This window comes from Elephantulus edwardii, unplaced genomic scaffold (assembly GCF_000299155.1).
Source record: "Elephantulus edwardii isolate Elephantulus edwardi_28Jun2011 unplaced genomic scaffold, EleEdw1.0 scaffold00049, whole genome shotgun sequence".
NCBI lineage: Eukaryota > Metazoa > Chordata > Mammalia > Macroscelidea > Macroscelididae > Elephantulus > Elephantulus edwardii.
Genome location: NW_006399799.1, coordinates 8,166,132 through 8,193,004, shown reverse-complemented (window position 1 = coordinate 8,193,004; position 26,873 = coordinate 8,166,132). Strand labels below are relative to the sequence as shown.

General features: G+C 41.8%; 1 protein-coding gene across 1 annotated transcript; it reads left to right on the top strand.

Annotated features, from left to right (window-relative positions):
* Positions 1 to 824: 824 nt before the first annotated feature.
* On the top strand, positions 825 to 25,986 carry GNL2 (guanine nucleotide binding protein-like 2 (nucleolar)). The gene is given in 16 exon segments (XM_006886589.1): positions 825 to 888; positions 3,634 to 3,718; positions 4,672 to 4,766; positions 6,903 to 7,042; positions 10,118 to 10,308; positions 11,276 to 11,342; positions 12,965 to 13,123; positions 13,675 to 13,788; positions 18,799 to 18,927; positions 19,647 to 19,751; positions 20,530 to 20,688; positions 20,904 to 21,017; positions 23,719 to 24,167; positions 24,645 to 24,712; positions 25,178 to 25,266; positions 25,828 to 25,986. Coding segments are annotated over 16 exon segments (2,187 nt in total).
* The last annotated feature ends 887 nt before the right edge of the window (positions 25,987 to 26,873 follow it).

Below are 26,873 nucleotides of genomic sequence, written 5' to 3'. Positions count from 1 at the left end.
AAGACTTACTAAACAAAAAATGCTGCTTATCTGAAATCTAAATGTAACTGGTTGTTTAACATCTTTATTTGCCAAATCTCTTAACTCAACCTTACTGGTAGATGAGAACTGAATGGCCAGAGCAACTAGATGTGCAAAAATTCAAGGAAAGAGTAAGAAAGGAAAAACATCAACTGTAAATGTCAGAAAAAGCCAGAGACAGCCACATGAGATTAGAAAATAAGTAGCTCTGATCATACAAAGTCCTGCAGGAATGGTAGTTCATTTTTGTCATTCCTTCCTGTCTTCTTCCATTCTTTCCTCTTCCTCTTTTTCCTTCTTTTTTTTTTTTTTTAAATTCCGGTACTGGTGATGATAAACTTTTGGAAGTTTTTAAGTAGAAAGGTGACACAATCTCACTGCTATTTAGCAGCTGTGTGGTCGTCTCATTTGGAAGGGCTTATGGGACGAATTCCGAAGATAATTAAGCGTGCACTTCTGTCATTGACCTGGGAAGAAGCTTTCCTGTTTGGAGGCGGACCCAACCCGGAGCTCAGCGCCTGTAACTCAGCGTCCTGGTAACTAGGGGGTTGCTATGGAGGGCCCGCTTGGCGGTTGCTACGCAGGAAGAGGGGCAGGGGCGGGGCGGGACGGAGGCGGGGCGTTTGCAGGATATCGCGGGGAAAGAGGTGGTGCAGGCGGAAGTGACGCGTCCCTGGCACACGTGGTCGAGCGTGGTTCATGCGGGTCTGTTCTTCTGGACTTCGGAAGTTCCGATCTTGTCTACCCTACGTAAGCCCGACCCAACTCTCAGACCAGGCTCAGGCCCAGCGTCCACCGGCAAGATGGTGAAGCCCAAGTACAAAGGACGGAGCACCATCAACCCTTCCAACGCCAGCACGAACCCTGGTACTTGCGGCGGGACTGGTCGAGGGTGGAGCTTTGAAGGAAGCCTTGAGGGGGGGATCTGAGGACACCGAGGGGAACCTGTTGGCGTGGTTTGGAGGAACCCTATAGCCCAATGGCTTTTGGAGATGAGAAAGGAAAAGGAAGGCAGCAGGTGGGGTGATTTCTTCACCCAGAGAAAGGCTGACAGCTTGCCTGCAGGGTCCAGACCTGGTCTAAAGACGAATTAACCTCCGAGGCCTTGCAGTTGAGGGGCCTCGTAAGTTAAAACGGCCAAAGATTGCACTGTTCTGAGTTGAAAGGGTCAGCTAAACTTGCCCGTTCTTGTGTTGCTCTGTTAGATCAGATGTTGAAACCCCTTACTCCTGTCAACCCTGGGAGATTACCGTCTTAGATTTTTCACGCTCGAGAAATATGCTACATGAATTCGATAATGTCAGTTCTGGAACAGTAGGTCTTTTGCACTCAATACCTTACCCATAACCTTAGTTTGAATCACTTAAATAAGAAAGTGACTGAGTTTGGCCCTTTGAACCATCCAGTGCATGGTAAACTGCATAGGACACCGCAGAACCATGATCATTTCAATAAAGATGTTTGGGGCATGAGTGTCACCGTTCTGGTGAAGTTCCACTTAGAGTATGAACAAGGTGACTCTTAGGGGAAGACCCTTCCATTTGGATTTTCTCAATAAAGCTTAAATATTTTTGACGAATTTAATGCATGTTAACTGTTCTCTCTTGACAAATGAGTCTTCTTTTTGTATTCAGAAATCCTGGAATATTAAACTTTGAGACCTTGTTAGTTACTCTCCAGGTTGATTCCAAGTCTGAGCCATCTCATGTGAACTCAGTAGAACTGCTCTATAGTTGCCAGGCCTGACTTTTTTTGGGTACTTGAGTAGATTCAAACAGCTGGCTTATGTGAAGGTAGTTGAATGCTTAACCATTTATGCCACCCAAGGACTCCTTTTAAAAATCTCTTTATTGTACCATCCAGTCAACCCTCAGTTGACCCTCCAGAGGCGGTTTTCGGAGGCAGTAAATCGCACTGCTTATCCTTCTCCTGTGGAGCAGATGGTGGATCCAAACCACCTATGTTTGGGTTGGCAGTGCCGTTCCTTGCCACTAAGCCACCAGAGCACCCTTTGAAAGGCTCTTAGAGATTGTAATTTATTAGATGAGAAGACTGAGCTGAAGTAGGGGAAGTGTCTTATTCCAGTTGACATAGTTGGTGAGTTGGAGAGCCGCTCATCTTCCTGTCTTCTCAGCTTGCTTAACTACACCACTTCAGGAGCAGAGGAGTAGATTTGAAGGGCTCCCAAAATAAAAAACTAGACTAGTACCACCTTGTTTATTAGCCCTTTCTCTTCCTAAGGATCTTTAGTGTGGTGGTGTGTAAGGCACGCTTCCCAAAGGTCAGTAGTTCAGGTTCACTAGAAAGATGAAGTAGTTTGCTTCCATTAAGATTTACAGCTTTAATTGTACAACAGTGAAAGAATTTTTTTTCATAGAGAAAAGCAAACTGGTGGGGGGTGGGGGGCGGGGAGGATAATGTGTGATAATGGAAATCCAAGTTCTCTATAAACCTTCATTAAAATCTCAATTCTTAAAATGGGGGAAAGTGTTGCATATGGGCGGTTCTTTGTCCTGTAGCATCACTGTGAGGTGGAACCAACACAATGGCAGTGGATTTTTATTTCATTTTTCTCTTTATGAAATGTAAGGCAAGAATTACTATCTTAGAACTGGTTAAACGAATTAATGGTTTCTATTCCATCAGATTTGTAGTCTACATGCTTCCTTGCATATATTAGGCCATAAGTGTTTGGTAAACTGAGACACAGTTATATGGTTAATGGCACGGATATTGGTTGGGCTTAAATTTAAACTGTGCCACTTAGTTGATTTGTGACATTAGGCAAGTTATCTAAATGTTGTTGCTATGTACTGTCAAATTGGAACCTACTCATAGCTAACCCTCCAGTAGGTTTTCAGGGGCTGTAAATGGTGGGGAAAGGATGTGCATTCCCCTCCTGTGTGACTAACTGCCTCTGAAAAGCCACTTGAGAATCAGCTGTGGGTTGGTTCTGACTCGATGGTACATAACAACAACAAATTGCACAAGAGGAGATTGTCTGTTTTGCCCCTGTGGAGCAGCTGGTGGATTCAAACCAGGGGTCTTTGAGTTGGCAGCACAACTTCTTACCGCACCAGACACCAGAAGGATTAGAATAATACATTTTTATAAGCATTATGTGGATTAAGTGAGACCAAGTTTCTGAAATGTGGGTAATATTAAATGTGTTGTTGTTGGTTGCCATTGAGTTGGAGCTGACTCATACCTGACCCTCCAGCAGGTTTTCAGGGGCTGTAAATCACATGGGAGAAGATTGCCATCCTTCTACAGAGCAGCCAGTGGATTTGAACGGCTTGCTTTGAACAGCGCAGCTCGTCACCACTGAACCAACCACCAGAGCTCTCTGTTGCCATCATTAATATTTTAAAAAATTAGCTCTTAGCATTATCAAACATAATCTTATTAAATATCAAAGATTAAGACAGCCTTCCTTAACCACTTGGTTTCAAATACTAGTTTTATTGGCACAAAATATGCAGGAAGTATAGATTTTGTTGGAAGGTATCCACTTGCTTAGTTAGGGTAAACTGGTTAGTACATTTGTAGCAATGACCATAATTAAAATTTCTGGTTGTTAAATAGTATGTTGTATATTTCTGCCTCTCCTAGACCGAGTGCAGGGAGCAGGAGGCCAAAACATGAGGGACAGGGCCACAATCCGGCGCCTGAATATGTACAGGCAGAAGGAACGCAGGTGAGCACTGGGCAAACCCATCTTTTCTTCATGCCTTTCATTTATAGCTGAAACTGAAACATTTGACATTCCCATCCCTGTTTTTCCCAAGCAATAGTATTTTGTTTTCAAATATATATTATGTGCATATATTCTATGCATGTTGTTATTGTAAACTTAATTTTCTATTAAAGCCATGAGTAGTAGCCAGTGGTCATGTTGAAATACTCCACACCAATTAGAGTTCTCATTGTCACAGCCTCAGCCTGCACTGATGGCGCAATCTGAGTGAGACAGCCTTCAGAGAAATGTAGTTTACTTTAACAAAGAATATGAACCTGTTGTTATGAAAGCCGTCAGCAGACTTATTCTTTTAATGCCATACTTTAGACCAGAGCATTCTAGCACATGGAAATGTATCGCATCTCTGGGTTCTGCTGAGGCAGACTCTACCACAGGAACTTGCTGAGTGTGGCATTTTATTAGCTGGTCTTAATTTGTTTGGTAATTAGATTCTTCATCCATTCTAAAAGATGCGTTTAAAACACAAGCTTCAGTGAACTTGCTCTCCCTTAGTCACCTACTTTGCAGTTTGTTTTAGAATTCCTAATTCCAGCATAAATTACCCTCTACTTGAAATTTATTTAAACCAGCTTTCCAATAATTACCAAAAAAACTCAAGTATTTTTTTAAGAAAGCAAACAAACAGTAAACAGATTTTTTTAAACATCAGCATTAGTTGTTATTCATCTAGCAGAAATCATTATGTGCTCTGTTGCAAGAAGTTAAGTAGCTTTTGGGCAATCTGTTTCAAATGTCGAAGTATGTTTTGTTTACTGAAGTCTGTATTTCATGATCATTCAAAATAAAAAAAAAAGAAAAGGTCCTTTTGATGGAAAGGGTATGCTGTAAACCAAACTTTGCTATTGCCTTTCTTCTGTTGTCAACCAAAATCTGTTATTTCCTCAATTTAGGAACAATCGTGGTAAAGTGATTAAGCCACTGCAATACCAGTCAACAGTGGCTTCTGGCACAGTGGCAAGAGTGGAGCCGAATATCAAGTGGTTTGGTGAGTATTACTCTGTTATTTTTGCTCTGCAAAATGTGTGCCGTGTCAAAAGCATAAAGTGCTCAGATGCTTGAAAGAACAGAGGTTTTGGTTTGATTTGGGGTTTTCAGGGAAGTTTTTGCTAAGTGAAACTGGCAAGGATTACATGAGAAACGAATGAGAAGAGTAGTTGTGATAGACTTCATAGATAGCTTTTTTTTAATGAGCTCATCAGTCATCTGTCAACCCTTTTAGCCAGAGGAGATTATCCTTAAGGGCTGGCAGGAACAGACCCTGAGACTCTTGTGTCTATTTCTGGTTGCCTGGAGATCTTGCTGTTTGAAAGGTAACATCGCAGGTGGGGTTTTGCCATTTCCCAGGAGACCAGGTTAATTAGCCTAAAATTCCTCTGAAACGGTTTTCTTAATGCAGTTGTGTTTGAATACAGTGTTTTCTTTCTTACAAGTGAGTAGAGTGTACAGAATCTGGGACATTTGACCTTCCTTAGCCGTCTCTACATAGGGCTTTTCAAAAACCAGACCTCATTGTTGGTTGGTACTGGCCTTTCTGCCTACTGACTGATAGAGACTCTCTTTGAGTATCTTGTCTATCTTTTCATGGATGTGATGCCTTCTAGTATATTGCAACACAGAAAAAAGCCAAAGAAAATTCCTTAAAGAAGTATTTTGCAGGGTAGCACAAAGTGATGACTTGAGATCCAGACTGCCTAGATTTAAATCCTGGTCCTGTCATCTGTGTGACCACGGGCAAGTTATTGAAAATCTGTCCATATCTCTAAATGAGGGTTAAAATAGTACTTGTCTCACATGGTTGCTGCAGCAACTAAATGAGTTAATGCATGGACAGTACTTCAAATCTCTCTCTCATTGCTATCAAGTCAGATTAGACATATGACTGACCCTCCATTGGGTTTCTGAGGCTGTAAATTGCACGAAAGGAGATTTCCTGTTTTCCCCCTAAGGACAGCTGATGCATTTGAACCGTTGAAGCTGAGCCTTTGAGTTAGCAGCACAGCTCCCTGTGGGCTATGCCATCAGAGCTCCCTAGGGCTTAAAATCTTCCTCTTTTGCTCATTGCCTTTGAGTCAGACCCAATTCATAGCTGACCCTTGATCATGTTTCCAAGGCTGGCATTTATATGGAAGGAGACTGCGCTTCTGTCTTCTGAGGAGCAGCTGATGAGAAGCACAGCCTTTTAAATGAGCAGTGTAGCTGTATAGACTAGGACATCAGAGCTCCCCATTGCGGAGTCTGTTGTTCATTGTCAGGTTCTAACCCTGACCGAATTACAGCTGACCCTCCAGCAAGTTTCAGACTCTGTAAGACATAGGAAGAGAGTGCTCAGTCTTTCTCCTGCAGAGCAGCTGGTGGATTTGAACCACATGCCTTTGGGTTGACAGTGCAACTTCTTACCTATTGTTATCGATAGGTGCCATCAAGTCAACTCTGACTCATAGTGACCCTGTGAACAACAGATCTGAACCCTGTCTGTCCTGTGCCATTAGGCCACCAGAACTCCCTTGCTTAGAATAGTAAATAGTGAGTGTGATGTAATCATTCTTCGGGATGTCAAATGAATTATATTCTCTAGGTAGTGTTATAAAGGCTTTATTTTGTTCTCTTGTATGAGTCTTTTAATTGATTAGTCCCTTCAGACCTTCTTAACCTTGAAAATAACTATGACTGTGTAGCGGAGTTTTGGAATTCTCTCTCCCTGCAACTGATCAGTAATGATTGGCTCCAAATTTCTGTGCCAGATCTAGCAGGAAGTAGAACATTTGTCAAATCACAGTTCTATTCAGAGATGTTACTGTTCAGTTCCATCCAGTCAGGAAATTGGGCTTGGAAAACTACTGAAACCTTTTGTGTGTCTGGATGGTGGATTAGTTCCTACTGTATGAGTGCAGGAGAGGCAGTTTTCTGTTGGTTGGGTTTCTCGTGCACGCCCCCCCCTCCCCCTTTGAAGTTTGAAAACATCTATGAGGGATGGATGTATCAGGAGTTTGGGGAGTGAGAGCAATTAAAAGTCTGAAAAAGAAAAAAAAAAGTCTGCTTTTACTGTGTGGTTATAAACATGGATGCAAAAGTAAAAAATGAGTTCTTTATTAAATGGCAGCATTCTTTATTTATAAAACAGGAAACACACGTGTGATTAAGCAGTCATCATTACAAAAGTTTCAAGAGGAAATGGATACAGTTATGAAGGATCCATACAAAGTTGTCATGAAGCAAAGCAAGTTACCAATGTCTCTTCTCCATGATCGAATCCAGCCTCATGTAAGCTGTAGGATACCCCTGGTGATGGGCTTTCTTGGTCAGACACCACGTAAACCACCCCCTACCCCCCCCCCCCCCCCAACACGTTTGTCTTAGACAGTAATGGCCTTACTGCAATTGTGCAGAATTTTTTGAGACGACTCTTTTGAACTTTCATTAGGGGTCTCTGCTTCAGTGTGGGTTTTCACCTTCTGGGAGGTGTGGTAGCATCATAGATAAATGTGCAGTCATTAGAGTCAGACCTTAATTTTAATCCTTGCCTCTCCCTCCCTGTAGCTTTAGTTAAGTTTCTCTGAGCTTTCATTTTCCTGACTGTAATGTGAAAGTCAGCCACCTCATTGGGTGATTCAGCATGGATTAAATGTCTGAGGTAGTTGACATGAAGTGAGCACATAGCGTACCCCACAGTTGGAGTTGGGTCAGTAACAACAACAACAAAACTCCATTGAATGGAGTCAGTTCAAGTCTTGGCAACACTCTATCACTGGGTAGAACCGAGCTCTGCAGGGGCTTGTTTTTGGTGGGATCTTTCTCAAAGCACATCATGAGTCAAGACTTTTAATTCGGTGTTGCAAAATGTTCTCATCACCAAGGACCAAATAGATAATGTTGTTTTATACCATCTGGCCCATTTTCAGCTCCTAGAGAGCCCATATGACAGGAGAACTACCCCATAAGATCTTATCGGTTATATCTTTATTGGAGAGAATTACCAGATCTTTCTTCCTCAGAGCAGCTGATTAGATTCAAACCACCAACCTTTCACTTGGCCAAATGCCTAACCACTGGACAGCCAAGCCTGCAGCTTTCTAATCTGTTCTGCCTCAAAGGGTTTCCAAGGTTCTAAATCTTTACAGAAACAAACTGCCACATACTCTTCCCATGGAACAGCTTGTGAGTTCAAACTGCTGGTCTTTCAAATGGCAGCCGTGCGTTTGAAACACTTTGGCACCACAGCTACACCAGTTTCTTGGTAGGCAAGCTTGTTTGATTAAGTGGTAATACCAAATTTGGGAGAAGTGTAGAATTAAGATTGGGAGACCTTGGACGCTGCATACTTTCCGCTTCGATGAGATCCTTAGAGATTCTTTTCAGCTTAAAGTAAAGAATGCTAGTCAAACTAGGTGTGGATTGCTGGGGTCTGATGTAGAGTAAGAATTAATCTGATTTGAATGGAATGAGGTTGATACAGGATCAAATAGATGGTTTAATGTTTGCCTGCACAATTTTACTTGCATTGAATAATAATTCCCAGAAATGTAGCGAGGACATAAGCTTCAGTTCCAGTATAAGGAGGGGAAGAAAACATTGACATGCATACAAGGATTAAACAGTTCAAAGAAAAGTGTTTACTTGTAGAACAAAATAAAAACCAAGGTCTGGTTATTGCCTCAGGTTTTGTCAATTATGCTTTGTTTTATGATGGACTAGAAGAATGGCACCTATTAGTGGAATGGCTGTTTTCTTTCAGGGAAACACATGAGTGTAATTCATGAACCACAGACAAGTTGCTCATTTCCCTTGTTCTCTTTGTTCTCCCTAAAGCCATCCTTTAACAAACTATTGAATCCTGTTTATGGGAAGAACAGAGAGGTTCTATTACAGATTTATTACTTTGTTGCCCCTTCAAGTTATTCTTCATTTCTAAAATCATTGCTTAGATCCCTGCTGTCAAATGCAAGATCTGCAGTGCAATGCTCACCTTGTGTTTTAATGTAAAAAGTATTCAGAGTGATTTGTTTTCTGTTTTGGCCTTGAAAAACATTATGTATTTTATTGTAGGGTGATACCCACCACTTGTTATAAAATTCTTTGTGAGATGGTACTGCACAGAGCTGTCAAATCAGACATACTTTTGACTTGTGCCCTAGCCAAACTCATGTCCATTACAAGTGTGTTCTAGAATATGCATTACTATATTTTACATAAACATGTCCAGGATTATTATATACCAAACGTGCATGTATCTTAGAAGTCATTTTGATCATGCTTGTTTTTACCTGGTGACAGTAGAACCCAATTCCCATGTAAAATGTGAAGCTTTTATTTGATGGCAGTCTCATGGTGGCGTGGGTAGCAAGTGACCCAAATCAGAAGAGGTAGAAAATCCAAGGAAGCGATAATTACTGTAGGATCTTGAGAAGCCAGAAGGGAAATCTGTTGAGTTCAGAAGCCCCGCAGGAGCGCCGTCATCCTGTGTTTAGAAGCTTGTTGCTCCCTCACAAAGGAGCTTGTACTAAGGGGCTGAGAATGCTTTTTTTTGAGGCTCGTCTTTGCCAGCTGTTAACATGATAGAGCCTAACACAAACTTTGACTTTTATCCTGCTTCAAAAATTCCTCTGCCTGTAACTCCTTTACAGGCACATCAAGTTCGAGTTAGTATCAGGTTCCTTTTATCACATCTAAACTATTATTTTGGACTTTTGCTAGATGTTTTTCATCCGAAGACTTTCCATGTGCATTTAATAAAAACGTTACCTAAATTAGGGAAAATGTTATCTGAAACTAAAATGCATCTTACAAAACAAGCAATTCCTTTTAGCCATGAAAGAAATTAACTTCCAAGAAAAAGTTGGCATTTACACTTGGTTTAAAAAAAAACCACCACAGATTTGAGTATGATTGTCCTTGACAAAAATCTGTGAATTTGGCGAATTTTATGCCCTTGTTTGAGAGCTCAAAAAAGTGATCGGAAAAGATAAGTTAATTTTCATCATTGTAGCCATAATTACATTTGACTACAGTTTGCGATAAATGAAATAATGCAGGTTTTTTGGCCAGTTGTATGTACACAGCTATTCATATTTGCTTTGATTATCTGTGTTACTTTTGTATTTCTCCTAGGAAGCTTGGAGAACTTCAGAATAGGGGAACAAGTGCTTAACGATATTTAAACAAGCATTTCTGATTGGAAACTAGGCTGAGTGTGCTTTTTATGATTTTGATGTGGGTTGAATTTGGGGGGAGAGGGAAGCTGAGAACCTTTCCCAGGTAGGTTTTGACTGCTTGGCTTCTTCCCAGCGTGCTTTCCTTTGCTTCAAGTTACCAATGTCTCTTCTCCATGATCGAATCCAGCCTCATAATTCAAAAGTGCACATTCTTGATACTGAAAGTTTTGAAACGACATTTGGCCCTAAAGCACAGAGGAAGTGACCGAATTTAGTTGCGAGTGATGTGCATTCTCTGCTGGAAAAAGCTGAGACGTCCACTGAGAGCTATGATCAGGGCAAGGATCGGGACCTGGTGACTGTGGACACTGGCGTAAGGTACAACTTCAGAGTTCATGCAGAACTCAGCATTTGCTCTTATCACAGTTTTCTGTAAACTTGTTTTGCCAACACTGACGGTTAGTGACTTAAGTCATGGATGTTTATCCTTTTTAGACTGGTAACATTAGGCCTGATTTGTTTTGTTGTTTTTCCCTCGAGGCAGGACCAACCCATATCTGTGCCCTCCAGTGCTCTCCAGTTACAGAGGCAGTAAACCTAAGAGATTCCCCATCTTTCTCCTTTGAAGCAGCTAGTGGATTCGAACCACATTCCTTTGGTACTGCAGCACACTGTCTTGCCACAAGGCCACCAGAACTCCCTTGCCATTTGTTTTGATAGTAGGCCTTTTACAACTCTTTTCCTCCCTAAAGTAAAAATAAGTATTCTTTGCTAAAGTAGAAGTATACAGGCATTCCCTGAGTCCAAATGTCCTCTTTCTATAATCATGTACTCCATAGTTATAATCCAGTGTTAAAACCTATTATAGAAAAAATTCTATGTCCATATAATGACTCATAATAATAAACAGATGCTGTTTGGCAACATGCATCAAAACGTCATCATCATTACTATTATTTTCTTAAAGATATTTTTGTGTATCTGGAAGTGTTTATTTCTTTAGTGTTTTTATGCATAGAAAGGTACACTGAATACTGTATATGAAGAAACATGACTAGCTGACCTTAAATGTGAACCATCCTGTTTTGATTTACTTTTGGTATTTATTTACTCTTTTTATTTATATATTTACATATTTGTTGTAAAGACAGACTGTAACTCATGAAGACTCACTTCATATATTCACCATCTATCTCCAACTTTTTAATACAAAGCATATTTTTAAGTAAAGAAAATAGTACATAAATTAGGGAACATGTTACCTGAGACTAACATGAATCTTACAAAACAAGCAATTTTCTTTACAATATCTTAATTATTCATTTTGGCTGCTTTTCTTTTATAGAAATGAAGCCCAAGAAGAAATATATAAAAAAGGACAATCCAAAAGAATATGGGGTGAACTCTACAAGGTGAGACTCTTAATTTACTCTCATTCAGTGATTTCTTTGGCTTTCAGGATCTTCTGTGAGGAAACTAATTTTGGTTTACTGAATCTCTTTCCAGTAAAGTACAGACTGCCCTGTCCATTCCCTCCTTGCTTCCCTAAAAAGAAACCAGGGTTAATGCAGTCCTGTGCATACAACTAATGTACTTGGTCACTACATTCCAAAACTATCTGTGCAACAATGTTTTATGCATTGATTTATTCCTTGTTGATGTTTCTTTAGATTACCTACTAAAACAGAATAGTCCTATTTACATGTATACATGGTTAAAACCACATGAGACCTTTTTGTTAATTAAGTCCAGCTCTCTCATTTAATAGATGAGAAAATCTGTCTAGAGAGGTTGAATATCTTACCAAGTTCCCTCAGCTTGGTAGTGGAAGAGGCTTTTTTGATCCAGTGTTCTTTTACTAGCTACATGTTATGTTCCCCTAATGGTAATATTCTTGAGATCAAAGGCATTTAAGTAAGTTATAAATAAAACAGTTACATAATAAAGAAAACAGGTTCCATGAAGGTAAATGAAATTCATTATCTGTAAAACTAATAAAATAGAAACTCTTCAGATGTTTAAAAGTAGATTAGTTTGTTCAGTAATACATAACATGGAACAAAATATGCATGAATGATTGAAAAAACCTTACACTATGTAAACTTTAACTCAAACCACAGTAATGCAAAGCAGTCATGAAAAAAGAGTTTTTCACGTAGCTAATGCTCAAAGGTTAATGATCCTGGAGATTGGCTACAACCTGTTCTCCTCAGAAAATGTAGAAAGAGCAAGAGCCACGTGAGAATGGCCGTATCTGTACTTTACCAGCTTCACAAAGGGGAACTGTTCCCAGAAACAACATCAGCAACACAGAACCAATTCTCATGAGGTCAGACATGTCCCCCACTCTTCTGCACCTCTTTCTGCTTATCCCACTACCAGTCTGACTGTTTATTGGGTCCAAAATCTGATGTGATAGCTCACAAACCACACAGAACCATATTGGGGAATTCAAAAGGTTCTAATCCAGGTTAGTAGCGGAATACAGTCAGGGCAGCTTCCAAAATATGCTCCCAGGTGCCCCTGAGGTGAGGCTAAGGGCATTAGGTTGATATATAGCTCTGAATCCTTCCAGTTATTGCTCTCCCCACCCTCACCCCCAGTTCTCCAGTAAACTTAAGAAAGGCCCTTAGTTAGCTCTGGTTCTGTGGAAGGGAGCAATCCCAAAGTTGGGTTGCTGGTCCTCTCCTTTGGCTACTGCTCTATAAGTCTAGCTGGCACAAGAATCTGGTCCTGAAGGGCACCCACTGCATGCCGCCTTCTCCTTTGCTGATGGTAAGATTCTCCAGTTCTGCTACTGGATCCACTGGATTTAACGGCAAGACTAACACATCTTATTCATATATTGCCACCCATCTACATGGCAAAATAAGTTACTTGATAGGGAAGCCATTTTGAACAGTAAGCCTTTAATACCACAGAAAACTTGTCTGAAGTACCCTCTGCATATTTTTCCCAGGTCCCCTTAAATGTCATCTCTCTTTAATTTTCATTTCTTCTCTGACAAACAGTCTTTACTGCTTTGAATTTACAGGTAATAGATTCATCAGATGTTGTTGTCCAAGTTCTTGATGCCAGAGATCCTATGGGTACCCGTTCCCCTCACATTGAGACTTATCTGAAAAAGGAAAAACCTTGGAAACACCTCATTTTTGTTCTTAACAAATGTGATCTTGTTCCAACCTGGGCAACAGTAAGTATAACTACGAATCCAAACGACTGCTGCATCCACCCAGCTAGTGTTAGTTTGGCTGTGTTACTAGTTTGCACGTCAGTTCCGTGGTTTTCTGGATCTAGGGCATAAATCAGAAGTGTTGCACTCAAGATTATTTAGAATCACTGACATGTTCTTATTGGTAACAAAACTAACGCATGCATCTTTGATGCTGGGGGGAGGAGGCACCTTTTATCCTCCGTTCTGGCACAGCTGCAGTACCCACAAAGAATGAGTGCTGGTATAGCCCTACAAGAGACGGCTGTTGGAGCAACCGGCCCATTGACGTTACGGAAAAATAGTTGCAATTAGGCACTTTTGGAATCCTGTTTTGTATTTATTTAAAATTAAAAAAAAAAAAGACAAAGTATTAATGCTGTCATACTTAGAAAGCCATTTCATATTATAGCTATATTTTCCTTTGGCAGCTGTGTCATTTGAAAGCAGTCCTGTAGTTCAGGTTTTGCCTCTTCTTTGTATTGTAAATCAGCAAGTTGCCATTTACCAGCATCTTTCTTTTATGCTTTCAGAAACGTTGGGTTGCTGTCCTCTCCCAGGATTATCCGACACTTGCTTTCCATGCAAGTCTTACTAACCCCTTTGGCAAAGGAGCATTTATTCAGCTTTTACGGCAGTTTGGAAAGGTATTGAGACTTGCTCTGTCTCTCTTGGAGTTATGTGACTATGTCTTAGTTTAAGAATTCCTCTTGTGTGTCCAGACCTCACCCCCAGATCCTCATGGTATTGAAAAATGTGCTCTGGAGAGGTACAAACTTCTCAGAGCATCAGGATGGTAAAGAATTTTTAAATGTTGCATAGCACAATTTTTACTCCTTGTTTCTCGACCAGCATTGCTTCCCATTTTGCAGTATTCTGGCCCATGATCCAGGTTTTGCCCAAGGTTAGGCCTCTACCTTCTACCCTGTGTTTCCAAGGCCTGGTGTGCTTTCTGCTCACTCAGGGCCTGTATGGTTCCTGTCCTCTCTGCCTGAGGAGCACCCTGCCAGAACTCACGCTCCAGATTCCTGGTCAGATGTCCAGAAGTCCTGAAACCAGACCAGCCTAGTAAATGTTCTCAGAGCTTTGGCTCCTACCTATAGTTGTAATTTGCATTTGTCCAGTTAGATAATTAATTCTACTTGGCTTCAAACAAAAGACACCTCTCCCACCTTTCCTATATCCCAATAGCAAACATTTTCCAGCTCCTCGCCTGTTATATCTATGTCTGTGATTTTGCTCATATTTTTAATGTGTGGTTAGGATTCTGTCTTTGATTTCCAAGCCACCTCCAATTTTGAGTATTTATAGTTTCTTCTCTTGAAAATTAAGAGTTCACTTTCTTACAAGCTGAACTCCCCCCACAGACACTTCCCACTCCTCTCTTCTCCCCTTATCATTAGAACAATGTGAGTTAAATTCTTGTCCGTTCATGACTAAGTACAATCACAGCTGATCCACACAATGTGCTCTGATTATAATTTCTCTTCCATAAAACCTTTTTTTTCAGGTGTTAATTTGTTCTCTTTTAAATATCTGTCACTGACATATCCCAAAATCTCTGGCAGAGTGGGAACTTTGAGAAAGCTCAAACACATCGAGCTGCCAGTCTGTTTCAGCGACGACCCGTCCTCCCTGGACGGGCTGCTGTCCAGTCCTTCCACAGTCTTCCTTCTCTCTGAGCTGCCTCTCCCCAACATCCAGGAATGCCCCCATGGCTGCTTCCCTGTGCTGGTAATTTATTTGTTGGGTCCCTTTTCATCTTTCTTTCTTTCTTTACTGGTTCCTTTTCATGGACCTCTGGTGGCCCCGCCCATAGGGTGTTAGTACTGCTAACCCACAGGTGACACTTCTCTCGAGGTTCGAATCCACCAGCAGCTCCATGGCAGAAAGACAGGCAGTCTCCTCCATGACAGCCTCTGACAACCTAGGGGAAGGAACATTTTTTGAGACATTACATTCTGAAAATGTCTTTCTCATACCCTCATTCCCAGTGATTCTTGGCCAAATGTAGAACTTCAAGTTTAGCATGGCCTTTCTTCAGACTATTGAGGGCACCACTGCATTGTCTTCTGGCTTCTGATGATGCTGTGGACGCCTTCTTTTAATTCCTGTTCTGAAAGTTCATGATGGTGCACCTGAGGTGGCTGTTTTATTGTTCAGCGAGCAGTGGGACTTAGTGTGTTAACTTCATCTCGCATCGTTTATTTGAAATTTTCTCCTCCTTGCCATCATCACCATTCTCTTTCAGGAATTGAGTTTTACTTCTCATGTCTTTTTTGGTTTCGTGTATATGTGATAATTTGTACTGTTTTGTGAGGAATTTCCTGGACCTGATCCTCCAGTTGTTCTCTCATGAAGTTTTTGCCTATTACTTTCAAACTGGCCATCAGAGGAGAGGACCACATCACTAACAGAGTGGGAGTGACCACACACAGCATGCTGAGGGTTGCTGTAGTTGGTTCCGGCTCTGGTCGACTTCCACTGATGAGGGTCTTATCTTGCGAGGTAGACAGTGGCATGTCTGGAAACTACAGAGTGGTCACAGTTGGGGTCACCCAGCCATTGTGGCCCTTGAAGGTGCCGTGAAGGATCACTTGTCAGTCACGTCCATGGCGGGTGCAGGGGTTGTCAAAGCGACGAGGATAGAGAGTCTGTTCCTTTTGACTTAGCATATTTAGGAACTCTTACTTCAGTGTGCATGTCGCCACACCTCCCCCTCCCCCTTGCATCCTATTCTTGTTTCATGAACGCATTGTTCTCTCCACTGTCTCCCCGAGAATGTTACTGAGTATGATGTTTCGAAATTTTCCTCCCTCCTGACAGTGACTTGGTTTCCTCCAACTCTCTCTGTTTGTTTTTCTGTTTTTTTGTCCGAGTCACTCTCAGATGTTTGGCTCGCCTTAGCTTGCCATTCATATTTAAGGATGAGACACAAAAAAGCTGGGGAAAGTTTTGCACATGGGCTTGTTGACTGATAGACTTCTCTGTAGGGTGGTTAGATGGGAACACAAATAATTTGTTGGAGAATATCCTAGATGTCAGTGTCTGTCAGTGTTTTATCTTGGGCTTGTGATTCTCCCCAGAAAGGACTTTTCTGCCCACTTTGATGCTGGGAGCATCTACGCACAGTTACCCATCTTCGGGGACTCTGTGGGAGGAAGGGACATGGATCCTCACAAGTCAGTATTAAGGCCTCCAGTCAGTCACTACTAACACAAGCTTTCAGCTGATGGTATTCTAAGTCCAGGGTCCCTTGAAACATGCAGGATTTTAAAAAAGAAAAAATCTCTGATAAGGGAGGATAAGTTCTGTCTAGTTAAAAGAGTAAGCATGAAACAGGAGAGAAGGGACCCAAGACTCGACTCTTCCTGTGGGGCAGGGAAGTTCTGTGTCCGTGCAGGAGGAGGAAGGGTTGGAGTGGGGCTCTAGACCCCAGCTTCCAGCCAGTCTGCTTACTTTCACTCTCCCCTTATGGGTATCTGGTCATGAGGCTTTTTGTGATTCATAGGCATCATTTTGTTTGATTTTTCAGCCTTTCTACCTTTGCAGCCATTTAGTTTCCTATTTTGCAGTGGGCCACGTCAGATCCAATTTTCTATCTTCACGCTTTTGTTAGCATTGCCGGTTTGTTCTTACTGTCGCCTCTCCATCTCATTCTTTGACCTGTAAGTTTGTATTTGTTAGTCCTCGCTGCTGTTGTTCTGGTGCAGCTTGCAAAGAGGTGAGGGAAGCATATACCTTTATTCAGAAGGGTCCTCTCGTTTCTCTATCAGCTCTGCTCTTGGTAACAGGCTGCCCCTCCTTTACACTTAGACCCAGCAGTCTCACTTTCGAGACTGCTTTTCTTTTTGTTGTGTTGTTTATTTTTTTCCCCCTTGGCAATAAGAGTGCAAAATTGTTCAAAGGAAGAAAGGTCATTGGAATAGGTCATAGGATTGTCAGTTGGTGAGGAATCTGTTCAAGTACTCCTCCCTGAAGACAGTTTTATCGGAGACTGATGTTCTTCTGAATTGATGACTAACAAGCTCTTTCTTTCTTTGTTTCTCGACCTACATACTTTTAACCTTAAAACATTCAAAGATAATGTCACATGATGATCAAGGAAATGATTCACCTCTGCTTATTAATGATGATGTGTATCCAGCTCATTCAGACTATGTAGGTGGGGTGTGTGTGGGCATCACTTGAAGTTACGGCTTCAGTTGTGTACTCTCTATCTTATCCTTCCTCTTTTTAACAGTTTTTATTCCTATTTGGGTTAAAGCTTGCAGACCAGTTGGGTTTTCATTTAACAGTTGACGCCCATTGTGCTTCACGGCAGTGCTTATGATTCCAGAGTGTAACAGCACTCTCCTGCCTCTTCCCTGTGTTTACTGTTTCCTTTTGTCTTTCCAACCCTTTCCTGCCTTCTGAGCTGTGTCATGGGCAGGTAGTGGTACCTTTTTTATCTTGTGTAGATGATTGTTCTGAGGAGCTTGTACTTTTGGGGTGTTATTATTCACCTTCTGGGCCCATTGTTTGGTTGAAGGTCATGAATGAGTACATCTCCAGTGTGGAGAGTATTTTAAGAAAATGGTCCTCAAGTTTTCATCAGTCTCTTAGCAGACCAGTAGTCCTGCTCTGTATTCTGATTTTGTGCTCTATTCTTTATTTTCCTTTTACTCTGTCCAGAACTTTTCAGAAAAGTTGTACTCTATTCTTTATTAGCAAAGTAACACCACCTGGTTTTTTTAATCAAATAGATTTTTATTAATGATATCTCAATGCAACATATATATATTTTTTTACAGCATACTCTTTCCATTTAGTATTTTCTCCATTCATTTATTATTGCACATTTTCCTCCCTGGCCACCCCTCCCTCCAGTTCATTTTTCTCTTTGAAGAAAAAAAAATATTTCATTGTTATACAACCTCCCCCAGTCCACAGTCCACTTTAATACACATTTCTTTTTCTGTAATCTTGTCGTGAAGATAATACCTAATCCTCTATTCCTCTTAAACAGTTCTCGCCCTCATCTGTTTCAGTGCAGTATACATTATTTATCCCCTCTTTTCTCAGGTTCTGCCCAACACTAGTGTCAGCCTTGTTTTAGAACAGTGGCACTGTATAGTATTTGTCCTTTTGTGATTGAGATATTTCACTTAGCATAATGTCCTCCAGAGTCACCCACTTTGAATAATACTGCATGAGCTCCTTGTTTTTCAATGCAGCATAGTATTTCATTGTGTGAATATACCACAGCTTCTCTATCCATTTGTTTTGTTGATGGGCACTTGGGTTGTTTCCAACTCTTTGCTATTGTGAATAAAGCCACAATAAACATGTGTGTGCATATATTTGCCTGAGTGGCAGTTCTGGTTTCTTTAAGATATATTCCCAGTAGTGGAATTGCTGAGTCAAATGGTATCTTTATTTGCAACTTTTTGAGAAAGTGCCATACCACCTTCCACAGTGGTTGCACCATTTTACTTACATTCCCACCAGCAGTGAATAAGGGTTCCGGTTTCTCTACAACCTCGCCAGCATTTTTTGTTTGCTGCTCTGCTGAATTTTGCTATTCTGACTGGGTTAAGACGATATCTCATAGTTTTCGTAACACCACCTCTTTGAGGAGATACTCACGACTGCTGAGTGTTCTTTTCTTTGAACAGTTACACACTGACAAGAAACAGATCAGCGTCGGGTTCATCGGCTATCCAAATGTTGGCAAGAGCTCTGTGATAAACACATTACGTTCCAAGAAAGTTTGCAACGTGGCTCCCATTGCAGGTGAAACCAAGGTACGTGTCTGATTTGAGAGAATCTTAGTCTGTATATTTTATTTCCTTGGAGGATCGTTGTGTAGAACATCGAGATTTTATACCTGCTTCTCCTGATTGAAGACCACTCTTGGGAGTTTTGTTTTCCGTGTAATAGTTTGGAATTGTTTCTGCCCACTTTGATGGGACTCTCTACTTTCTATGCCAGTGTGTGAATTTGATATGATTTGGTAAATGCTATTCATATGAAAGTCAGTTTTAAAATTCCTGTCACTTCTAGCCTTCAGTTGTTTATCAAGCAAAACTAATGCAAGGATATTTGCTGCTTGAGTTAGGAAGAAAAACTGAACCACAGGGTCGCCATGGGAGTCACACCCTGGAACACAGACAGGGTTAGGGGAGTAGCATGGTTTGCTTGAAGAACAAGAGGCTAAATAGAGACACTTCCAAGAATACTTTGAAAAGTTAGAGAAAGGTTTATTGGGCATTATTGCACAATGCTAGTTGGAAATCTTGCCTGTGCATTATTTTTAGACTCTTAGCTGATGGAAACTATAGTTTATACTAAGTGGAAGTGTCCCATGCTGGCACGAGGAGGAGGGAGGCTTAGTAGCTCAATTACTCAGCAGGTTGCTTTTCTGTGACTCCCACCACCCCTCCCCTCGATTCTTGCAGGATTGTTGGGGGTTGTGAACACAGTATCTGACCAGGCAAGCCTCTGACTATTTTTCCATCTTAAGGTCTGGCAGTACATCACTTTAATGCGTCGGATATTCCTCATTGACTGTCCAGGTGTGGTTTACCCGTCTGAGGATTCAGAGACAGACATCGTGCTGAAAGGAGTGGTGAGTATTGTGGTTCATGAAAGGTCCTTTCTTTGCCTTTTGGGGGGACTATTCTGTGGGGAAGCCTGGATACCTTGACTTTTTACTCATTCAGAAGGCATTTTTGGGTCAGCCTGTCCACCCCAACTTTAGGAACCTGATGCTGAACAGGGCAGCCTCTCCTACCACTTATGCCTCTCTGAGGAGTTTGTGGAGCCACAGGCATATCTGGTCAGTATCATCCCACAAAAGAGTTTTTCGTTTACACACAGGATCCAAGGGGAAGCAGGGCCTGTTTATGTTTAGTGATAATTCATCTTCGTGGGTTTATGGGTTGAGTCATTTTGGAACCTAGTCATTTCCTCACTTGTTTCTGAATTCGACCGAAAACTTTAAATGGTTCTTACTTAACCAGTGCTTCTGGCTATACATCCTGTGCATATTCCTTCTTTCCTTTCTTAAACTATTCCATTCTTTTGGTGTCCTGGCTTTGGCAGGCTTTTAACCATTTCTATGATTGAGTAACGTGAAGCGTTCCAAGTTTAAACTGCTTGCGGAAGCCACACAGTTAGTTCGTGGTAAACTGGGATTAAAGTTGAGTTCTGAGCTCCCACTGCTGAACTTGGCTCTCAGCATTGCTCCTTTTAGTCGACCGTGACTGGCCACCTTGAGGGTGGCTCCTGCCAGGCTCCCCTGGTGATGGTGAAATCTGTTTTCAAGTACGGTTACAAAGAACATTGGGAATGTCACTCCTTCCATAATAAAGTTTGTGAGCAAGAGGCTTTCTGTTAATGTCTAGGTTCAAGTTGAAAAAATTAAGAGTCCTGAAGACCACATTGGTGCTATACTTGAACGAGCAAAGCCTGAATATATCAGCAAGACATATAAGATTGATTCTTGGGAGAATGCTGAAGACTTCCTTGAGAAGCTAGCTTTCCGGACTGGGAAACTATTAAAGGTGAGTTGGGATCTCTAAGAAGTTGAACTGCTGTATACGTACATGCTGTCAGAACTGGTACCTGCAGGCCAGCTGTGGGATGTGGACCATTTCTGTATGTGCAGTATTAAATTGCCCAGTAGGTGGCAGTGAACAGCTGGGCAACTGAAAGACGTCCAAACTGGGGAGTGGTTTGTTCTTTGGCTTTAATTTGGAGCCTTTCTGTGGCGTTTCAGGGTGGTGAGCCGGACTTGCAGACAGTGAGTAAGATGGTCCTTAACGACTGGCAGAGGGGCCGGATACCTTTCTTTGTCAAGCCTCCCAATGCAGAGCCCTCCGCAGCTCCACAGGTAAAAAGCTTTTCTCAGTGATGGGCATTTTCCTCAATGGGAAAAGGCAGAGAGTGAACCTGCCTCAGGGGAAGTATAGCCCCCTCCACTGGTTTTCCAGGGCTGTAAATCTTTAGAATCAACCATGTGCCAGGCAGAGAAAAGAGAGGAATGATTAACATAGCCCTTGCCCGCAAATTTGCATTCAAGTACAGTTGATATTCAGGGAAGGAAGTGATTTGAGGTTTCTGAGCTGAACTGAGAAGCATCTCTCAATCGGTTTCTGTTACCCTTGCAGTGGACTTCATAAAGACTCCATCTTGAGAGGTTTGCTTCTGTTTCCAGGACTTTTTTTATTATTTTTATGTGTGTGTACGGTCAAATCAGATCTGACTGGTACAGGAGGCTATTGTCCCTCCTTCTCCAGCAGAACATCTGGTGGATTCGAACCATGCACCTTTGGGATTGCAGTGGAGCTTCTTGCCACTAGGCCACCAGAGCTCGCCTGTTTCTAGGATCTTTTACAGAATACAGCTAAGTGTCTTGAAGAGGTGGCTTCTAGTTTCACTTATGTGTTTTTGTGTTTATGTGACTCTGGTTTCCTCTAACTAGAGCGTCCGTTGTTTGGTAGCAGTCAAAGTCAGCATACCCACAAGTAGAATTAATTCATTGCCTTACAACTAAACAAAATAGCTCCTCTCCCACCTTTCTTATTAAGTCTTTTATTCTGCAAACTTGTATTGCTTCGTCTGTGCCAGGTCTTTTTCTAGGTCCTGAAGATGTTGTAGTGAGCGGACTTCATTCCAGTGGAAGAGATGACCTGTTAACAGATAGATACTGAATGTCGAGGATTAGGGAGTTCTGTGAGGAAAGCAGGTTAAGGGTTTGAGGGAGATGATACATTGCTTTTGTGCATAGACTGGTCTGGGTAGTCCTCTGGGGAAGTGATGTTTGAGCACAGACTAGCTGGTGTGAGCCACACACAGTATCCTTGGAGGAGAGCACTCCCAGCAGAGGCATGGCAGCCCGTTACCTGAGCCGGGCTGTGCTGGCTGTGTGGAGAGTACGAGGTGTAGTGGACAGAGAGTTCGGTGTCATGGAAGGGTTTTGAGTTCACAAGGAACCTCAAGTACTTCTAAAGAATCTTTCTGGAAATCTGTGTCGCTGCTACCTTTTACCCTTTTATTGCAATGGTAGAGTTAACTTTAATCCTTTTTCCTTATATAGTAATTACATTTAAAGAATGAGTTCAGATAATTTCTAAAAACTATCATGTTCCCCAACTCTCTGATTCTCATCTCTCCTTATTTGTGGGGAGGGTTCACAACCTTTTGCAGAATCTGCATACTAAAGATAGTCTCACTGGAAGTATGTTGAGGTATACATATTCTCTGTAATTCCCTGGATTTTAGGGACTTTGATTTATTTAGCATTTTGCTTTGTTGTCATTGTGTGCTCTTGAGTTGGAACCGATCCATGGCTGATGCTCAAGTGGATTTTCAGTGCCAGTAAATCACATGAAAGAATTACTTTGCTTTATCACTCTTGGTTTTGGAAAATTATGGGTATTCTGTGAGTCTGAATTTCAAGGGTGAAAGGCTGTTGTAAATGGAAAGAGGAGGGATGTGGCACAGGCTTACCTTTCACTGTTACATAAAATAGCTAGTCTTGTCACTGTACCTCAGGTCAGAGTGTTACTCTGGGTTCTCCCTCATAAAACCTCTCTTTTTTATGTTCTACCCTTCCCAAAAGATTCTCCTCGAGCACTAATCTTAGTATGTGACATTTACTAAACTCACTCACTGCCATGGAGTCAGTTTCAACTTCTGGCTGGTCAACCTAAAGACAGGTGCTTCACACCCACCAGTGGTTCCATTGGAGACTAATGGGCATTCTCTTCCCCTATGATTTACAGTCTCTGAAAACCTGCTTGGGTCAGCTACCAGTTGGTTCCAGCTCTGTGGCAATGACTTTGACTGTTTACATCCTTTGTTGTTGTTGTTGTTGTTGTTGTTGTTATGTGCCATCGAATCGTTTGCGACTCATAGCGACCCTGTGTACAAGAGCCCTAGATGCCATCCTATCCTGTGCCAATCTCACCGTCTCGAACACATTCATTCCCACCACTCCATTCACAGAATCGATCCATCTCATCGAGGGTCTTCCTCTCCTGCGCCGTCCCTCCATTCTCCCAAACATGATGTCCCTCTCCAAGGACCAGTCCCTCCTTGCAACATGCCCAAAGTATATCAGACAAAGCTTCAGAATCCATGACTCCAGGGAACATTCTGGCTTCATCCTCTCCTGGAAAAACCTGTTTGTTCTCCTAGCAGTCCATGTATAGTCAACACTCTTCTCCAGCACCACAACTCAGAGGCATCAATTGTCTTTCTCTCATCCCTATTCACTGTCCAACTCTCCAATGCATAGCACGTAATTGCAAAGACTATAGCCTGGATCAGGCACACCTTAGTCTCCAGCCTAATGTCGTTGCACTTCAGTACTCTTGGAAAGGTAAATACATTTCTTGATGGAATTTATCAGATAAAATAATACACTATCCTAACAGTAACATAACTGTTAAACAATAATGCTTGAATGTGGATATTTTCTGTACATTACCTTAGTCCCAAGAAGAGGAAAAAGGTAAGAGTTTAAAATTGAGTTTTCATTTTCTGATTCTTTTTCTCTCTTCCCCTCACTCTCTTTTTGATATTAATAGCTCCCATGCACCTCGCCTTTGAAAGTAGCTACAGAAACAACCCAGGCCAACCCAGAAGAGGAAGACACCAACACTGTGGATGAAGTGACAGAATCTGTCCCTGAGAAGGAAAAAGGGCCAAGTGATTATAGTGACACCAGCTCGGAGATGCAGCAGATCCTCGCCCGGGTTCGGCAGAACTTTGGCAAGATCAATGTTGCGCCTCAGTTTTCTGGGGATGACCTGGTTCCTTTGGAGATGTCAGACATCGAGGAAGAACTTGAGAGCTCTGCAGACGATGAGGAGGAACAGGAGCAGCGAGGGGATGAGGAGGCAGAGTCCTTCCTGGAGTACCAGGAGGAGCCTGTGGTCAATGACACCAAAGCAGTTATTAAAGCCCTGGATGAAAAGATTGCTAAATACCGGAAGTTTTTAAACAAAGCTAAAGCTAAAAAGTTTTCAGCAGTCAGGTAGTGTTTTAATTTGTGACTTGCTGTTTGGTCCCGGAAAGCTGACATGAGCGTTGAGCTGTGTGTGTTGTCTGGCTGCTGAGTCAGTCTTGAGACTATTATCAGCTTTCCTAGGTGCTACTCTTTAGGGGAACAGATCTTTCCTCCCACAGAGTTGCCGGTGTTCAGGCTGTGGACGTTTTAGTTAACTGCCGAACATTTAACTATTGTGTCACCAAGGCTCCTGAAGCCGTATCTAGAGGGGAGTTTTCTTAAAATACAGCAGATGCAGCTTCCTGAAGTACACCAAGTAGCTGCTCAGTTTTTAGAAATCTATGGGAGTGACAACTATGAGATGATGACGTCTGTCACTGGAGGTTACCGTAAAAGGGAGTAGGGGTGCTCCAGACAACCAGGTTTCTACCTGTCTCCATCAGCATGGGCTGTGGGCCATTGAGAATACTGGATACTTTTCAATTCTTAGCTTTTCTGTTGTAGAATATCCAAGGGGCTCAGTGAAAAGGTCTTTGCAAAATCCGAAGAACAAGAAGATGTAGAAGATAAAGGTAAATTATTTAAATCACTACACAGCTTTATTGGAAGCAGGAGTGGTATCCACTTCCTAAATAACATGTCTCTGGAAATCCTGTGAACTTTGATAAATGTCAATTATTGTAGAGGGGCTTCAAACCTTTTGTTCATAGGGTTGCTATGAATCATGCTTGACTTGAAGGCAATCAACAACAACACCATAGCTTTAGAACTTTGGAAAATCTTAAGTGTAATCTCCACATTCTCTTTTGTAGTAACATTGTACTTGTAGATATTTATCACATTGTCAGATTATCCTGACCCCACAAAGGATGTATCATATAAATTGGATTGTCTATTTTTCACGCTGTATATTTCATGACATCGTCAATTCAAAAAAATGTTATCTTAAAACTTTATAATCCCAAGATGGACTGAAGATAAATTTTTGGATCTTTGATTCTTGTATCTTTTCTGTCCATGTTTGTCTTTGTTTTTAGCACCACCTCCCAAGAAGGGAATAAAGAGAAAGGCACAGAGAGAAGAGGAGGATTCAAACAAAGCTCGCAGAGTGCTCACATCTAAGGAAGTAAGTGGGTTGGCCTTACTCTCACCCAGTTGTAGAAAGCAGAGAGATACCCATTTCTGAGCCCCACTCTCTGAAACTGATGGTCTAGAGCTTCAGCCTGGAATGACTGGTCGGGACCACTTACGTGTGGTAGCTAGCTCACTGGAGGAGGATTCTTGAGCTCCTGTTTTCTAGTATGTGACTTCTGCAAGAATCAGTTTGATTTGTGTGGTCCCAGGAAATGACACACAAATGAGTAGAAATGTGTGGTCAGACAGATCACTAATTTATGGAAAATAGCTTGGGACCTGGAGCTGGAACCTTCAGGAGAGGTGGTTAGTGGAAATGTTCAGCCTCAGGCTAGGGATCCATTTGTTAAGAATGTTGTAAAAAGCATTCAAGCATTGGATGAGGGACTGGTGAGGATCCCTAACATTGTGTTTACAGGAGAGTAAACGTGGGTCTGCCAGATTCCCTTGTTCACACTCGCTGCCAATAATTTTGGAGGCAGCTTTAGCAGTGGAGCACAGAAGTGAGGAGACCTGAGTGTTTGACTGGCGTTTTTCTTTTCTCTCTTCGCAGAAGAGGAGAGCAGCACGGCAGCAGCATTCCAAAAAAGTTGGTGTGCGTTACTACGAAACACACAACGTGAAAAACAGGAACAGGAACAAAAAGAAGACCAGTGACTCAGAAAGACAAGGACAGAAACACAAACACAAAAAATTCAAGAATAAGTCCTAACAGTTGAAAAGTTGTTTATTAAATTATACAAAAATATGCAGTTAGAGAATTTCCTTATATATAGTTGGCATTTCTAAGACCGTCATGCATTTGTGTTCTGAGCTTTGACCTTTGAAGCCATCCCCAGTGCTGGTTAAGAGTGAAGATAAAGCTGCCTTGCCCCTAGGAGTCTCCTGGCACACAGACACATGAATTAGCCCTCTTTGTATCTACAAAAGTCTAACCCTACATTATAAATGTCTGACAAAAACGGGCTATGGCATGGGAAATGTGCTGTTTTCATACTGACAGTTAAGAATTAGAAACATCAATGTAAAAAACTTTCAGAGATGCAGGGTACATGGCCTAGGCTTTAAAATATGTAGGGAAAACTACACCAACCTCAGATTGCTCATTGAGTCTACTAAATAGATCATTAATCATATACGTGCTTTATTGCCAGAGAGTTGCAGAACTAGCAGATGATTTTTCCAATGAAGTGACAGCACAGGCAGGCCATATTTAGTGGAGTCTTAGAATTCCTCAGGACAGATGTATAACGGTAAAAAGTATGACCAAGTTTGAAATTACATAGATAAAATCCATGAGGCCGTGGCCCTTCCACTGACCCTTGCAGCCCTTCCCAGGTGAATGTTCGCTCTGCTGAGCCGCGAGTCCCTCCATCTGACGGGAGTGCTGAGCACCTGAGGTGTTCTGGGCAAGTGCAAATGTTAGTTCCTTCTTGGATACAAGACTTGTGAAACATGACTAGTGGAAGTCACTCCACCTCCTGCACTAGCCCTTCTTGTCTGCCCTGGGATAAAGATTTAGGCTGCTAATTCAGTCTTCTGAGATAAAAATATTAACCTGAGGAAATAGTTATTTTCAGGCTACAGCCTGGATGTTGA